This window comes from Halichondria panicea, chromosome 16 (assembly GCF_963675165.1).
Source record: "Halichondria panicea chromosome 16, odHalPani1.1, whole genome shotgun sequence".
NCBI lineage: Eukaryota > Metazoa > Porifera > Demospongiae > Suberitida > Halichondriidae > Halichondria > Halichondria panicea.
In genome coordinates this window covers 4,255,426-4,271,158 of record NC_087392.1, presented here as the reverse complement: position 1 = coordinate 4,271,158, position 15,733 = coordinate 4,255,426, and the positions used below count along the sequence as shown (strand labels likewise).

Here is a 15,733-nt window from a genome sequence, read left to right as displayed (position 1 = left end):
ATACTGTACTAGCCATGGAGCCAGAGCTAGAGCTAGAGGCCGACGGTAGCTCTAGTCAGTGCAAGACTCCAGCAGAGCTAGAGAATAGCTATAGAAGAGAGAACACTACGCCATCAAGTCTAAAGTTAAGCGGGCTAGTGAGGAGGCACAAGCGTCAACGAGCACGACCATCGCCTCTTACAGACTCTGTCAGGAGGCGTTTGCTTGCCAAAATATGTGGGACTGTAGCTGTAGAGTCAAAGAGATCTAAAGTAGCTGGTAAGTTCAATGCTTAAATCAGCAGGGATTTAATTATAATGCTACTATCGTTATCCTTCAGAACTAGTGAGCTCGAGCAGCTCCAACATTAACAGTGAAGTAGCCGGCGCCGAGCTTGAGAGCAGCACAAAAAGTGAAGTAGCAGAGGTTGAGAGCAGCACAAAAGGTGAAGTAGCAGAGGTTGAGAGCAGCACAAAAGGTGAAGTAGCAGAGCTTGCCAGTACCACCGGCACCAGGACCAACATCACCTTTGACACCTTGAAAGGCTTCCTGTCTAAAGATCGGTACAGTTCTCTTCATGTACAAACTCTTACAGTTTCTGACAAGACTGCTGTGATCGTTGATAGGTGAGTATGCAGTGTGTGTGAATCCTAATTTGCTTGTAGCGCCAAGGGCGTATAAAAGAAGAGAGGGCATGCAACTCACTATCTAGTACATGTACACGTAGCTAGCGCAGAATTCAAATGTGGGCAGATGATGCAGTGCTAAAAATAAAAAGTTCTATTTTTAGCACATTAATTCGCCCACGTTTGAATTACTGTTGCATGCCTTCTCTTCTTTTATACGCCCTTGGTAGTGGGGAATATCTTCGGGGTCGGTGCACGCCCTTGGTAGTGGGGAATATCTTCGGGGTCGATGCGCCCTTCAAATTTGTTATTATGTTCCAAATTGATTACTTCATTTTTTCAGACCCTACAATGACAATTCGGTTGGACTCATTTCTAACCCACGTTTGTGTTTGTCAGAGGTGGAAGAAGGAATTGAGTACTCTTTTCAAGTGTTCTATAATACGATCGCTAGTGGTTGCTGTAGTAATGACATGTCAGAAATAGAATGCTACCTGTCACAGCTTCTCACTACTTCCAGTTACGCTGTTTGCCCTGGTGTCCGTGAATATCCATCGTGTATACAATTCAAGACAAAGAATTTGGTAGTATGGAAGGAGCCATTCAATCGTTACTTCTCAACTAAGTGTAGTCAATGGCATATCCCAAATAACGTCCATCAGGTACATATACCAAACTCCACAGCTTTTAACTGCTGTAAAGCTTGCAAGCAGCTTATTCATGACATTCGCCAGTTACAGCGATCATCAGAGGCAGTTTCAGACACCACTCGTGCACAACGTCGCTCTGCGAGTTCTCAGTACTCTATATCGCGGCTATCACCAGAAAGCCAGGCTATCAGACGGGCAGATAAAATTATTAAGAAACAGCGAAAGAAAAAGTTGAGCAGAGTACTACCATCGACATCATGATAAATAATTACAAATGCAAATGTTCGTGTTAAAACTTTATCATCTTTGTCATGCAGGCATAAGTTGGGGTGTACTATATAATCAATTATACCCAATTCTCATGACGTACTTGAGCTAGCGTTACAAATACATGCAGTGACTCTGTTGTTGTGTTGAATATATATATACACCTATATAATTATAATATAGCGATGCACTATCATGTGATGAGTCGCATCTTCTATACAATTATTATGAGTCACGATTAACAATTGCTATGCAATTTCAATAAAAACATTCGTAAAAATAATTATTAACTAAATTAATATTATTGCTATAACTAGACTAACTGTTAGGGTCAGTACAGACCACTATGTGCTTCCTTGCTCATCTTGTCTCCCGATCGCCTTCAAGAAAGAGAGAGATTAAGACATTAATACAATATTACAGGCTAGTAATGTACAACACTGCATACGTAATTTCTTTAATTAAAAACTAAGTTTCAAGAGCTACATGTAGGTTAATGCCAACACAAACATAGTGGATGTGCATAATTATTATGAGAGAGAGAGAGAGGGAGGGAGAGGGGGGAGGGGGAGAGAGAGAGGGGGGGAGGGGGAGAGAGAGAGAGAGGGAGGGAGGGAGAGGGAGAGAGGGGGGGGGGGAGGGTGATTCCTTCTTCACTCACCTAGGAGTGTTGTTCGAGCTATGTCAGCTAGTTCAAACTTCTCCCCCATTAGCTCACTCTTGAGAGCATCGCACAACACTCTCACAGTCGGCCACGATCTCTCGGGAGGCCGCTGTTGCAACCAAACATACAGAGTCTCTTGCAGGAAAGAGAGGGGAGCTGTAGCGAGTAGGAGGGGCTTGGATTTGATGATACGTAGCACATTAGGAGCCACTCCTAATTGAACACCGAGTAGTTCCCATTCTGCTGCTACTGGGCCAAGCAATCTCATAAGAGCGGCTAAGTCCGAATCTGAGAGAGCGTCTGCAAGGGAGGGGGGTGTGTGGGAGGGGGAGGGGGAGGGGGAGGGATCTTAAACAGTGGATAAGGGGTAACATTTGAACCATGCTGGTAAACTGCTTCCATTATTGATTGACTTGGTGCCTTTCATTCATCCTTACATTATTGCATGATATCGTGATCATGTCCAGCGTACTTACCTGCAGGTTTTGATGGACCAGAACCTGCTGACTGTGCGCTGCTAGCTGCAAGGACAGTACAGTACTAAACAGTGAGCATCCCCTTCAATATCACCACACCCACTCACGGTATTGCTCCTCTGGTGATTGGTCGGCTTGTACAGGGTGTGCCTTAACGAGCTGATTAGCGAGATAATTATGGGAGCCCCCGGCTCGCGATGCAATCACTTCCACCAATCTCCTCCAAGACGGCACACCAAACACCTCCGTATCGTACCTCCTTTCCAACCACTCGGTAACCATGGCAGTGACTCGATGGGATAGAGTGTCCTCCGCCTCACAACTTTCCAGTCTGTAATAAGGAACACCGAGTAGTAGCCCAATAGACATCCATTTATCAGCTACTCCCTCCATTAGAGCCGTCTTCACTGATGCGAGGTCACTAGAGGCTATACGGGAGAGAGAGGGTCACAAAACAATGAGCAAATAGGCACTGTACGTCATACACTGTAGGAACTCTAACTGCTGATTGCATTGGCATAAATTAGTGTCCACTATGGCAGGGGAGAGGGGGGCACTGGCTAATCAGGGGAGGGGGGGGGCACTGGCTAACAAGTGTATGGTAGGATTTCCCCAATGGGTGTAGTACACAATACAATGGGTGAACTGAACTACGGTACTTACATAGTTGCCTGTTATCCACTTTATCTAAATTCTTGAAATCAGTTACTCGACCATAAGCTGCAGAGACAGGTACCACACACACTCACCATAGTACACACACACAGCAGTCTGAGAGGGTGTTATATATGAGGTTTTCTATGAATACATACTGTATACTGGGTTTCGAATGAGAGACTCTTTCGATTGCTAATAGCTAGTGAAAAGACTCGCAATGGAAAAAACATGCCTATACAATTTGCAACGCGATCAGGCTTGTACAGTGTCATTCGCAAATGATTAACTACGCATTCGAAACCTGGTACGGTATCAATAATCTTACCAGGTACATTCAAAATATTTAATGTGCCCCTATAAGACTTAGTCTACATAATCACTCACTTGTGTAGTTCCTGGCAATCTTCCTCGCCTCTGCGGGATTGTCTCCCCCCACCCTCGACGCTACAGCAGCCACCACTGCCCTCCACGAAGCCGTTTCATTGGTCGGATTCTTGAGCCACTCCCCCAAAACAGCAGTGAGACAACGATTAGCATTCTGTCGAAACTTGCTCCGGAATTCGTCGAGTGAATTGGTGGGTAGATGAAAGTAGATACCCAGGTTGTACCAGTGTGACCCCACATTAATGGTCGCCATTCTGATGAAGGGGAGGTCTGTTAGAGCTGGGAGAGAGATGATTGATAATTTTTAAGTCGTCAGAATTCATCCTATCAAATCTTATATTACGAAAGTACTTTTGTACAGCTCTAGGAGCTATGAAGTCATGTTTTCTTTTCACTCAGGGTTTGGAAACACACATTCTGGGGTAGCTATAGCTAGTATTTGCTGGATTGTGATCTGAAGTGGTCTAAACACACCATGGTAATTAGGCCACTCCAAGTGACACTCTGGTTTCTGGTCCTGAAGTTTTTCTAATTGCATGCGGGCGGGCGGCTTTTCTCATTATGTCATTATCAATTTCACCTTATGAACTCATTATTTTGCAAATGAATATCATTATCATACTATTTTGTACCACATGGACCATTATGCGCATGCGTAGTAGAAATAATGAGATAGAAATCCAATGAGATAGAAATCCAAGAATAAAATCTGATGCGGGCGGTGGACCAGAAACCAGAGTATCACTTGGAGTGGCCTTACTATAGAGCTTTGAAAGAGCTCTTTGGGCTTATTTTAATATCGGAATATTAATAAAGTTAGCTCTATAAGGTGTGCATAGATACGTTATCCTCACTTAGCTCCTCTGTGCTCAGTCCTGGGAAGTCCGCCAGCAGTCGTTGGACCTTGTCAGCATCTACAGAAAGATTCATACAAGTAGCTTAGTGGTACAGCGTGGAAACACAGTGTTCAGGAAGGCTGAGATAGTCAGCACACTACCTTGTAAGTTCTGTATGACATGATGAAATGTATACTACCCCAGAGTAGGCTACCATAAACTAATACGTACCTGACATGGCGCATGAAGTCTCGATCTCTCACTCAACTCAGAATTAAACGTTAGGTTAAGATCGTTAAGCAGGAGATCTCCTAAACCGCGCTTAGCACCAGCGGCACCAGCAATGTCGTCATGGCGTGGGCACACAAAGCGCATGTGTGTAGATCTACTAGATGTAGAGTACCCATATTAGCTGTGACCAGTTAATAATATCAATCATGAGGGCTTTTGTCATTATTCTAGGTATCTCCTGCCTTTACTTCTTGAGTGGGGAGGCTGAACAGCTGAAGATAGGTGCTTTCAATGTCCAGATATTTGGCAAAACTAAGTTCAACAAAGCTGATGTCGTGGATACACTATCTAAGGTTCGCTAAGTTCCTACTTGAATTAGCCAAGCTAAATATATATGTATAGATTGTGTCCAGGTATGATGTGATTCTTATTCAAGAAATACGAGATGCCTCGATGACTGTTATCTACAAATTCTTGGATAAAGTCAACAAGTACAATATTATACTGACTGTTACGCTATCCATGCATACAATAATTGTTCCCTCAGTTTTACAGAGCCGTATTTTATCTATGATATGAAAATAAGTGAACGTCTGGGAAGGACCAGGAGCAAGGAGCAATATGCTTTCTTATACAGGTTAAAAACAACTATATAGACTATAATTATTATATACGACATGCACAGTCTTATATAGACTCTATATAATTATATCCCTAGCTGCATGTAAAATTACCATTTGAATTGCCGATATATACAGCATGCATCTGATTCTTTGGTGATGTACATTAATTGATCAAAATCTTACTAGTGCCATGGTCTTGTTCTTGCATGCATGTGTATAATAAAAAAAATAACTTGTATGTTGTATAATCATGTATCAGATACTGTATGAATATTATATATACGTAGGGAAGATAAAATCCGCGTGGAGGCTGTGTATCAATATGAAGACCCTTTGGACTTGTTTGAAAGAGAGCCATATTCTGTTCTCTTGACTGCAAAAGGTATTATAATACAACATCTCCAAGTAAGTCTCGTGATATAGGTTTGGGTTGACTATAATTCATGACCCTTGTATAAGAGAGGTTGCATTTTGAGGTTGGTGTACATTAAGATAGTCCATGTTGTAATTATAGGATCGTATATCGTTATTGGTGTATCATTGTGGAATGTGGTCACCATCGATTGTTATGTACCATATTACTAGAATATTTTGCTGGTGAAAAACCTTTGCGAATGAGCCAAATCAGCAGAACAATTGACCCTTTGCAATCTAATTATTGCGTTCTGGCAATTAAGGATCGTCGTGTGTATTTACCAGTATTATAGGTTTTGCGATTTTATTATTGCGAATTGATTAACCCTTGCAAAGTTCGCATATGTTTGATGCTCCCAAAACATTCTAGATACTGTGATATAATTATTATACTCAGTCTGTCCCAATAGATTTTCATATCTCCTCATATCTACAGATATCTCACCATTCTTCCTCGTGGCCATCCGCACCAAACCTACTGCTGCTTTCGAGGAGCTGAACGCTTTAGATGATGTTTATGATGAGCTTGTTTCTGTCTTCAATATCACAAATGGTATCATTCTGGGAGATATGAGTGCAGATTGTAGGTATCTTTCAAAGACCAAATATGAGCAGCTTGATCTCGTCAAGGACACAAGGTTCACCTGGCTCATCAATTCCACTGAGGACACTACTACAACCACTTCAGATTGCAGCTATGACAGGTATAATAATATCTGCATGGTTGATCGATACAGTCATTATTGTCTGTCTGTCAGGATTATTATGGCAGGAGATCTTCTAAATGTTGTTACCAAGAATGGAGTTTTTAAATTTGATGAAGAATACGGTCTAGAATTGCCAGAAGCCAAGGACGTCAGTGACCATTATCCTGTAGAGGTTTCCATTAAAGGTTGGCTAATACTTCCTCATTAAAAGCAATTTGATATCACATTCACTATCCTGTGTGGGTGGCTGACTATTGAGTTGCTATGTTTTCAAGTCAACGGTTTCACCGGCCATGCACTATAAATGGAAAGTGATGTTAAGCAATTTGGGGTCACAGATTGTATGCTCTCATTTTTGACGCTTAAGTTACATGTATACCCATGTGAATTTGATTTCAACAGTCAACCACCCACTAAAAGTATGTGCTTTCAATGTGCAAGTTTTCGGAAAAACCAAGTTCAGTAACTCTGATGTGGTGAACATACTGATCAAGGTAAGCTACTCAGTGGCTAATATAATTATGTATAATATACGCCTGCAGCTGGTGTATAGATTGCGATCTAGTTCCCCTGTGACAGTCATTACTTAAGCCTATGTAGTTCCTTAGGCTCGTAGGTGCTTGGCTTGACCTATATTATTCTTCTTTTCTTTTTTTCTGAGTAGATTGTTCATCAATGTGATGTTATTCTTATCCAAGAGATACGGGATGTATCAGAAACGATAATACACTCTTTCCTAGAACTGATAAACAGGCAAGCATTTATGTTTCAAATTCAATTTACCATGTCATTGATTGATTCAGGAATATTGAGTCCAATTGCTGTAGTAACTATTCCATGCATGTGAGTCAACGCCTTGGAAGAACAAGCAGCAAAGAACAGTATGCATTCCTTTACAGGTATAATGTATTTGGGCATCACATGACTGTACTGCATGTATATAGGCAGTCGGAAGAGATCCGACATGCGTGCACGCATGTCGGAGCTCCTCTGATAGGCAGTATTCATATGTATTATTGATATATTGCATGCAACCTTACTATACAGGACGGACAAAGTAAATGTACTTGAAGAACATCAATTTAGTGATCCCTTTGACAAGTTTGAAAGAGAACCATATTCAATTCTAATCTCCACACCCCAAAATGGTATGTACAGTGGAACCTCCGAATAAAAGACACTTTTCTGGTTACTGTACATTAATTGCAGTGCAATATATGGTTGCTATGGTATAGTGATGCAACATGCCATATACAGAGCACTGGATTGCTTTGATCTGCCCACTCACTGGGCAACAAAATAATAATACGAGTTATACAGTTCGCTAATAACTACACTGAGACTATAATAATAGAGAATAAAACCTCAAGGTGCATGTGTTTTCTACATCACCAACTACTTATGAACTTTGGAAATCAGCTGTATATATTACGTATCATTTACTGCTCTGATCGTGTCGTAATGTACTTATATGCACATCATGCAGTTGCATGTGAGGTATAATTACTATAACAATTATAGCTGCAATTAAGTACCTACTCTTGATTCTTGTCATATCTATACAGATATCCCACCATTCTTCCTCGTGGCCATCCACATCAAACCTACTGCTGCTTTCGAGGAGCTGAACGCTTTAGATGATGTTTATGATGAGCTTGTTTCTGTCTTCAATATCACAAATGGTATCATTCTGGGAGATATGAATGCAGATTGTAGGTACCTTTCACAGAAAAAATACCAACAGCTTGATCTCGTCAAGGACACAAGGTTCACCTGGCTCATCAATTCCACTGAGGACACTACTACAACCACTTCAGATTGCAGCTATGACAGGTAAAATATATGCGTATATAATTATACTGTGGCTTTGGTGTACTACTGACCTTCGTATAATTATATATAGGATTGTTATTGCTGGAGACGTGAAATGCTATATTGTCAAGAACAGTGCTGGTGTGGTCAAATTTGATATGGATTACGAATTAACATCAGAGGAAGCACAGAGTGTTAGTGATCATTACCCTGTTCAGTTTCAATTGCAGGGTAAATGAAGTGAATTAATATGAGGTATATACATATAACTTTATAAGACGAGTATAGCTATTATATACACAGCATGCAGAGTGGCATGATCCGCATAGAATTAATTTAGTACTCATGTCACACTGATAGTTAATTTCTATAGCTAATCTGTTTCCTTGTACATGCTGAATCATTTATAGATGACATTTCTTGATGAGCAAATTCCTCCAAGTTAACGTAAGACAAATGGCTCCATGTAAGTAATGATGTGGAGAGTACTAGTGTAAGGTTGGAGAAGCACCAAACAAGATTGTGGGCTGGTAGTTGGTGTTGTAGTCTTTGCATGCTATAGCCTCGTCCCCACACCCATTTTCTCACTTAATCGCTTGGTCGGAAGTCTTTTTTCTTCCTTTCTCAAGGTCTGCGTAAGAGGCTAAGTCTTTGCATGCTCCAACTGGTGGGAATGGGGCGCGCAATCTCTGTAATCTTTACCAGTCAGTAGGTCCAGCACTACTTTGAGTTTTAGTGGGTGGGGCTCATTGTGGATAGTCTCAATTCACGCAAGAAATGATTGATTCTGGGTCGAAGAGACACCGGTGTACACGTACACAGAAACCCCATTTATTCAACTATAGCCGGATAGATCTAGTACATGCATGTATAATTATGCTATATAATATATATGCATGCTACTAGTATTTAAATGACTATCACAATAAAAAAATGAAAAATTATTTACCTAATAAATTATTGTTAATTAGATCTATGTGTGTTAGGAAGAAGAGCCCAGTTTATATGTAGATGATGTAGTAGTACAGTTAGGCCTTAGTCATTTACTAAATGACATGAACGCGGCTTCACTTCGAGATCATCTGCATTTGAACAATTTTTGGGGGTGGGGCTGCAACTCCACACAAAGCTAAGTCCTATGCATTTACAACCAGCTTGCTAAAGAATTCAAATCCTCATAAGTCATCTGAAGAGAAGGTGAGCTCTCTGATCATGTGGGAAGTACCTAGAAGATAGGATGACCTTTTGTGCAATCCGTTTTCCATGCATGTATGTACGGATAAATTCATTTCTATCATTCTATGAGCAAGACATGTATATCAGATGAGACAATATTCTTGACACTTGTATATAAGCCTCAGTGGCATAGGAAGCAATTTCTCAATGGGGGGACTCCAGGTTTTTTAATGGAAAAACTGAAGTACGGTTTAATATCTACATGCATAGCAGCTTGATAAGTTAATAACCTGGGGGGGGCTCCCTCCCTTCCTACGCCACTGAGCCTATACAATTGGCAGAGATTAGTTATGGTTATGGTTACAGAAGCTTAGTCAAATTGGCTTGCTAATTTCCCTATTTAAATTTGTCATGCATGGGCACTTGAATAAATAAGTTGACTTAGTACTGTTACCAAGTGATAAAAACTAAAAGCTAGTTGTATGCTACCGTCTGTGTCAGTGTTCGCAGTTAATTAATAGTTCTGCTGATGTGTATAAGTAGCTCTACTTATTCATTAATCGGACTGCTATTAAACCTGTAACATTTATTGACTGGTGGGTGGCTCACTGTGAATATTGATACTTTCATAGATAATCACCTTTAGCCAGCAGTATCAAATTTTGCTGAGTTGTAAAATTTAAATTGCCTTTTTTCATAGATACGTTATGGCTCAGGCTTTTAAAAAGGTCTCCCGTGCTATTGTGGTGTTCAGTCCAAGCCAACAGGACATTCCTCAAGAGCCTGCCAGAGAATCAAACCATGGTTACATCACCGTTATTGATAAAAAGCGAAGGAGAAAACAATCTAAAAACCGAGAAATAAGCATTGAAATGTTCAGCAATACAATTTCTGACGGCATGCCCTCACCCCACCAGCTGGCTGCAGATGGTCACCTAGACGATCTCAAAAAGTACATAGAAGGTCTTGGAACTACTATCAAAGATAAGGATGAGAATGGAGCCACCCTTCTTCACCATGCCACAACTAATAACCATATGGCTGTCATGCAGTACCTCATTGACAGTGGAATTGACCTCAATGCTGTTGACAAAGATGGAAACACAGCACTTCATATAGCCTGTGACAAAGGTCACATTGACGCTGCTCAAAGTCTGCTTGGAGCTGGAGCTAGCGATACAATCCTTAACAAGGCTTCCGATGCTCCCCTTCATTTGATTATGCGGAAAAACAATGCAGAATTGCTGACAGCATACCTCGAGTATCCAGTGGACATTGTTATCAAGGGCTATCGAAACCGCACACCTCTTCACATTGCATCAGAAAAAGACAACTTAGATGTCTGTCGAGCTTTAAATGATGTCATACTTGCAAATGAACACTTCAAAAAAATTTATGGCTTTCGTTTATGTGCTGCCGATGACGATGACTTGACACCACTTCACCTTGCTGCTCGTGTCGGCTCCCACAGAGTGCTCCGCTATTTGATTTCTCGCTGTATGGAACATGGATACTCACCAGAGAAAGTGCTTAGCTTCCTCGACGAAGAGAACAGTACACCATTGCACGCTGCCGTAGATGGAGGACACTTGTACGTTGTCGAAGTTCTGCTGGAGTATAAAGCATGTCCAAAAGAATACAATGGTAAACAACTTCCACCTTTCCTTCTAGCGTGTACACAAGGAAAACTCGATATGATGAAGTTGATGGTTCAGCATTGTGGAAAAAAGCTCGTACACTGTCGTGATCAGTATGGGCAGACTGCCCTTCATCGCTGTGTGCATTGCATCAACAGCCCTGAGATTATTCGCTTTCTTCTCGAGAACGGAGCTGAAGTTGATCCAGTAGACGATGAAGGAAGGACACCATTGCTTGCTGCAATCAAGGCTGGGAGCTCTTGTGGTGTTAAAATCCTTCTTGTAGCTGGTGCCAGCATCTTCATAAAAGACAAACATGGCTTGAACCCTCTGCACTACACTGTGAAACACAAGAGGAAGTTCATTCTCCGAGCTCTGCTAGAAATTCCACGTGCTTCTGAGCTAGTCACCGATTGCGACAAGAAAGGAAGCTCCCCCTTACACATTGCTCTCAACCTCTGCCAAAACAACCTAGTTGCCATGATGGTCACATTTGCTGCCCAGCAACTCAAAAATGTCAAAGATGTTAACGGAAGCAACTATCTCCATCTAGCTGCAGAAAGTGGTGATTGGAAAGCCTTATCGATTCTTCTTGATATGTCGGAGTGCCAAAAGCTTCTCAATCAAACTAACAAATATGGAGGGACTCCCCTACATCTTGCAGCAGGTGGTGGTCATATGCGTGCCGTTGAAATTCTTCTTTCTAGTGGTGCGATGGTGCACAAGTGCTTTAGTGGCAGTACACCTTTCATGTATGCTTGCTACAAGGGGCATGCAGAAGTTGCTAGGGTCACTTACGAAGCTCACCCCTTCCAGCTGACTTGGACAGATGACCTTGGAAACAATGCTCTTCACCTTGGAGCCCAGAGTGGATGCCCACATGTGATCACATTGCTGCTGAACATAGGCGTGCCTGTTACACTTAATGACTGTGGTGAAACATTCTTTGATGTCATTCTTGACAGCCACTTTACTAAATGTGCGATGGCGGCCATCCATCATGAGCGATGGCAGGAGTGCTTGGACGCAGTGGGGCCACAGAAGGAGCATCCCATGATCTCTTTGGTGCAATCCATGCCAGAAGTTGCAAAACTTGTGCTCGACCAGTCTCACACAAAAGCCGACGTTCCACGAGAAGTGAGAGGTTATTGGGAATCATACAACTTCAAGTATATCCGACTCAAGTCTGACAGGAGCTCTGAATGCCCTGATATAGACGATGATGAAAAAGCAAAGCTTTTACGATCTGAGAACTATGACCATATGGAAGCCCCGTCGATCCAGTACAAGGGTAGTAAACGGCAAGCCAGATTCAGTCCTTCGTACAGGCAGACGTTAAGCAATGGGCACCTCCAGGTTCTTCAAACAATGGTTAGATTCAATCGAGTGCCTCTTCTAACTCACCCAGTCACTGAGAGCTACTTGAAATCGAAGTGGCGAAAGTATGGCCGATGGGTACAAATCATCAAAATGTTGGCAATAGTGCTCCACATTGCTTTTCTGATTGCTTTCACCTTTTTAGCTCCTAGCCCAGTGGAAATGAGAGGGAGCACTCAGAGCAGTGACAATGGCATGAGTAATTCTACAGGCTTAAACTCGACTGCTGTTGAATTCAGCCCAGCAGCGAACGTTGCTCGATTCATAACCATTGGCTTTACAACCATCGATTTCATTCATTGGCTTGTCACTGTGTTTCAACTTGGACTAGCTGAATCGCTCAACATTTCCAGGAACACCTTTGTTATTGTTGACATTTTGTCTGTGATCTTCACATACATTTTCGTTATTCCTTGGACATCGCTCAACGAGGTGATCTGGGAAGCTGGTGCATTGGCTTCTTTCTTTACGTGGTTCAGTCTGGTTCTAACCATCCAACTCTTTGATTTGTTTGGAGTTTACGTCACCATGTTTCTGGCTATAACGAAGACAGCTTTCCAAGTGCTCCTCGTCTGCTTTTTGTTCATTATTGCCTTTGCCATGTCTTTGTACATCCTTGCTGGCAACACTCAGGAGTTTTCAACGCTGGGATACTCACTCTTCACAAACTTTGCTCACCTCCTCGGCGAAATTGACTATATCTCCTTTATTGACAAGGATGTATCAGGCCAACTCTTTTTTAGCACTCTAACCTTTATGTTTGTGATCATTATTGCTATCATCATGGCAATTGTTGTGCAGAACCTACTCATTGGTTTGGCCGTGGGAGATATCGATCTGATCAAGAGAAATGCTATCGCTGAAACAAGAGCAATTGAAATCGGATTTTACAAACGAATTGATACGATTTTTCCAGCAAAACTGTTCTGGAGGCTCAATGTAGGGAGACACACTACTTTTCCAAACAAGAAAGTCAACATTTTGCGTTTTCTCTGGAAGTTTGTGTGGAAATCTATCAAAGGGGAGGATCCAAACAAGGAAGAAGTTATTAATAAGGACCTGGATTCTCTGTCAAACAGTGATCACAGCATTGAGAACCAAGTCAATAGCATCAATCAGAGAATCGATGAGCTGGCCCTCGCACAAGGGAAGGTACTCGAAATGTTAGCTCAAATCTTATCGTCACAGCAGAATTCAAAAGTAGAGTCGAATGATCATGAAGACGAATCAAACTCTAGCCGGTAAAAATAAAAAATTTTTAGATATGTCTATATATAGAAAAGAAAAGGAACTGTCCAGATCTTTGTTCTTCATAATTATTATGATTACTTTTGTTTGCAGTAATTAGTATTGTTTGGCAAATTTCCAGTTGCCATGCGCATAGTTTATTTGTGATATGTAAAACTGTAGCCTCGATTCGAGGCCGATTAAAATACGTTTTAATCGGCCTTGAATCGAGGCTAGTAAAACCATAGATGAAGGAAGAGAAAGGGATTGGAAACGATGGGCGTGGTTGAATCTAGGCGCGTTACGGTGATGTAATCATTTCACTGAGACATTGCGCGCGAGATTGGCGCCTAAAAATATAGCACACAGTATTGCACACAGGTGAAGCTATATAGCTAGAAGAGATGGCTGTGGAAATTGTCACTACCTCACTAGAAGCAGTGAAACAAAGCATGTCTTCTTGCCATGAAAGGTCTACTAAGGCAAGGCATGCAGCACAACTCATATTGGACAAGCAGAAACTGAAAGAGCCAGAAATACTGGCTTGTTTTGAGAAGTTCAGCTCAGAACTCGTAAATTACTTCCAATCTGAAATAAAGTCTTCCACTGCAAGACTACGATCATTGAGCTCAAAGAAGGAAAGGCTATGGTCTCTATTTCATAGAATAAGAATGAAAGACTGCCTCACTTTGATGTGGGAAACATTGGCAACCAAACTTAATGTGAGTGATAACGACCCTCTATTAAAGCAGTCGCTGTTTGAAAAGGTGTATGAAAAATGCTTGTATACATACTTTGCTAAATATCGTTGTGCACACACTGACGTTAAAGAGGATAACGTTGAACTCACTACACATGAAGCTAACGTTGTTCGATATGTTGGTGGTTATGTTGCCCGCACATTGCTCAAAAGACATGAAAAGAAAGATGGTGATGTAGAGTCTCAGTATATACAGTGTTTAGGTGATATGGCAGTTGAATTCGAAGAAGGAGAAGGAGATGATGTGCTAGCCTATACCCGTAAATGGCTAGAACAAACTAATAGAGGTGGTCTTTTCCCAATCAATGATACATCATTTTCATTGTTTGCTCACATAGAAACTTGTGTTCGTTCTTTGCTCCCTACATATCTACGTACCACATGTACAAATAGTGATAAAGACAAATTTCAAGAGAATGTTCTCAAGAAAATATTGGAAAACGAAGAGTTGCAGTTTTACTGGGCTCTGTTAAGCCTAGATATTAGTAATCTTGAAGACAGTGAACAGCTTTTGTCGGAAATTGTACAGCTTTGGATAACAATTCGTGGTTTCTCAATTGTGGCAACATGGATGGAAGTGTATAAGACAGATCAAAAGAGAAACACCCAAAAATCAACAGGACTACGAAAGTCTGTCAGTGGGACTTCAAGTTCTAGTAGCTAGGTAATCACAAAAACTAATACTGTGATAAAATTAATTATTGACAATACTGTGATTCTTTTGTGCATGGAATGATAATAATGCTATTTCTTGTTCCGTTTGCGTTTAGGAAGGGGAGTATCGTCTATTTGGGGTTGTTCATCATCATGTAATGCTCTTTTGCGACCAGTATTACCCCTTACAGGGTTTAGAGCCTGGGATTTTTGCACTCTAATAGCATTTGCATGATGAACACACTGTTGCACTGTAGGATTCTCATTCCTTCCTCCTCCTCTCGCCCTTAATTGTCCAAAATAGTTCTCTAAAGGATCTTGTGACACCCGCTCACTCAAAAACATGACATTGTCTCCAGCTGTCGACAACAGGTACTTTGTCAACTCAATGAAAGATTTCACTGCAAATAAATGAATTATAGACACATGCATGTAGACTGAGGTAATAAACTTACCAGTTATGTATAATCCTTCTAATGTCTCCCTACTAAGCATTAGTCTACTTTTTTTTTCGGCACTCAAATTGGGAAGGGATTCAACAGATGTTCTCCAATCTTCTAAGTATTTCAGAAATTC

General features: G+C 41.3%; 5 protein-coding genes across 5 annotated transcripts; 4 read left to right on the top strand and 1 right to left on the bottom strand.

Moving 5' to 3' along the window:
* Positions 1–14: 14 nt before the first annotated feature.
* On the top strand, positions 15–1,694 carry LOC135349772 (uncharacterized). Its single transcript, XM_064548383.1, has 3 exons — positions 15–258; positions 320–605; positions 949–1,694. The coding sequence occupies exons 1-3, from the start codon at positions 15–17 to the stop codon at positions 1,514–1,516; spliced, it is 1,098 nt and encodes a 365-aa protein (XP_064404453.1). The 3' UTR covers positions 1,517–1,694.
* Positions 1,695–1,744: 50 nt separating this feature from the next.
* LOC135349773 (uncharacterized) lies at positions 1,745–4,874 on the bottom strand. Its single transcript, XM_064548384.1, has 8 exons — positions 4,771–4,874; positions 4,558–4,617; positions 3,704–3,982; positions 3,326–3,382; positions 2,770–3,090; positions 2,663–2,707; positions 2,184–2,486; positions 1,745–1,902 (listed from the first exon to the last, which is right to left on the bottom strand). Exons 1-8 carry the CDS (start codon positions 4,775–4,777, stop codon positions 1,883–1,885), a joined length of 1,092 nt encoding a protein of 363 aa, XP_064404454.1. The 5' UTR covers positions 4,778–4,874; the 3' UTR covers positions 1,745–1,882.
* Positions 4,875–4,890: 16 nt separating this feature from the next.
* LOC135349769 (uncharacterized) lies at positions 4,891–8,772 on the top strand. The gene is made up of 12 exons (XM_064548379.1): positions 4,891–5,123; positions 5,173–5,261; positions 5,318–5,407; positions 5,681–5,775; positions 6,244–6,511; positions 6,566–6,699; positions 6,917–7,008; positions 7,179–7,267; positions 7,318–7,413; positions 7,562–7,662; positions 8,080–8,347; positions 8,418–8,772. The coding sequence occupies exons 1-12, from the start codon at positions 4,977–4,979 to the stop codon at positions 8,563–8,565; spliced, it is 1,617 nt and encodes a 538-aa protein (XP_064404449.1). The 5' UTR covers positions 4,891–4,976; the 3' UTR covers positions 8,566–8,772.
* A 638-nt stretch (positions 8,773–9,410) lies between these two features.
* On the top strand, positions 9,411–13,920 carry LOC135349767 (transient receptor potential cation channel subfamily A member 1-like). The gene is made up of 2 exons (XM_064548376.1): positions 9,411–9,523; positions 10,203–13,920. Exon 2 carries the CDS (start codon positions 10,210–10,212, stop codon positions 13,759–13,761), a length of 3,552 nt encoding a protein of 1,183 aa, XP_064404446.1. The 5' UTR covers positions 9,411–9,523; positions 10,203–10,209; the 3' UTR covers positions 13,762–13,920.
* Positions 13,921–13,963: 43 nt separating this feature from the next.
* On the top strand, positions 13,964–15,167 carry LOC135349774 (uncharacterized). Its single transcript, XM_064548385.1, has one exon. The coding sequence runs from the start codon at positions 14,148–14,150 to the stop codon at positions 15,165–15,167; it is 1,020 nt and encodes a 339-aa protein (XP_064404455.1). The 5' UTR covers positions 13,964–14,147.
* The last annotated feature ends 566 nt before the right edge of the window (positions 15,168–15,733 follow it).

Bases quoted from the DNA above. Each gene is read 5' to 3' on its own strand.
- LOC135349773 (XM_064548384.1), bottom strand. The intron at 2,708-2,769 runs GTGAGTGGGTGT...CTGTCCTTGCAG, and splicing joins ATCACCAGAGGAGCAATACC to CTAGCAGCGCACAGTCAGCA. The intron at 1,903-2,183 runs GTGAGTGAAGAA...TCTTTCTTGAAG, and splicing joins AGCTCGAACAACACTCCTAG to GCGATCGGGAGACAAGATGA.
- LOC135349767 (XM_064548376.1), top strand. From the start codon at position 10,210: ATGGCTCAGGCTTTTAAAAAGGTCTCCCGTGCTATTGTGGTGTTCAGT.
- LOC135349774 (XM_064548385.1), top strand. From the start codon at position 14,148: ATGGCTGTGGAAATTGTCACTACCTCACTAGAAGCAGTGAAACAAAGC.
- LOC135349772 (XM_064548383.1), top strand. From the start codon at position 15: ATGGAGCCAGAGCTAGAGCTAGAGGCCGACGGTAGCTCTAGTCAGTGC. The intron at 259-319 runs GTAAGTTCAATG...GTTATCCTTCAG, and splicing joins AAAGAGATCTAAAGTAGCTG to AACTAGTGAGCTCGAGCAGC. The intron at 606-948 runs GTGAGTATGCAG...TCATTTTTTCAG, and splicing joins ACTGCTGTGATCGTTGATAG to ACCCTACAATGACAATTCGG.
- LOC135349769 (XM_064548379.1), top strand. From the start codon at position 4,977: ATGAGGGCTTTTGTCATTATTCTAGGTATCTCCTGCCTTTACTTCTTG. The intron at 5,408-5,680 runs GTTAAAAACAAC...ATATATACGTAG, and splicing joins CAATATGCTTTCTTATACAG to GGAAGATAAAATCCGCGTGG. The intron at 6,512-6,565 runs GTATAATAATAT...TCTGTCTGTCAG, and splicing joins TCAGATTGCAGCTATGACAG to GATTATTATGGCAGGAGATC.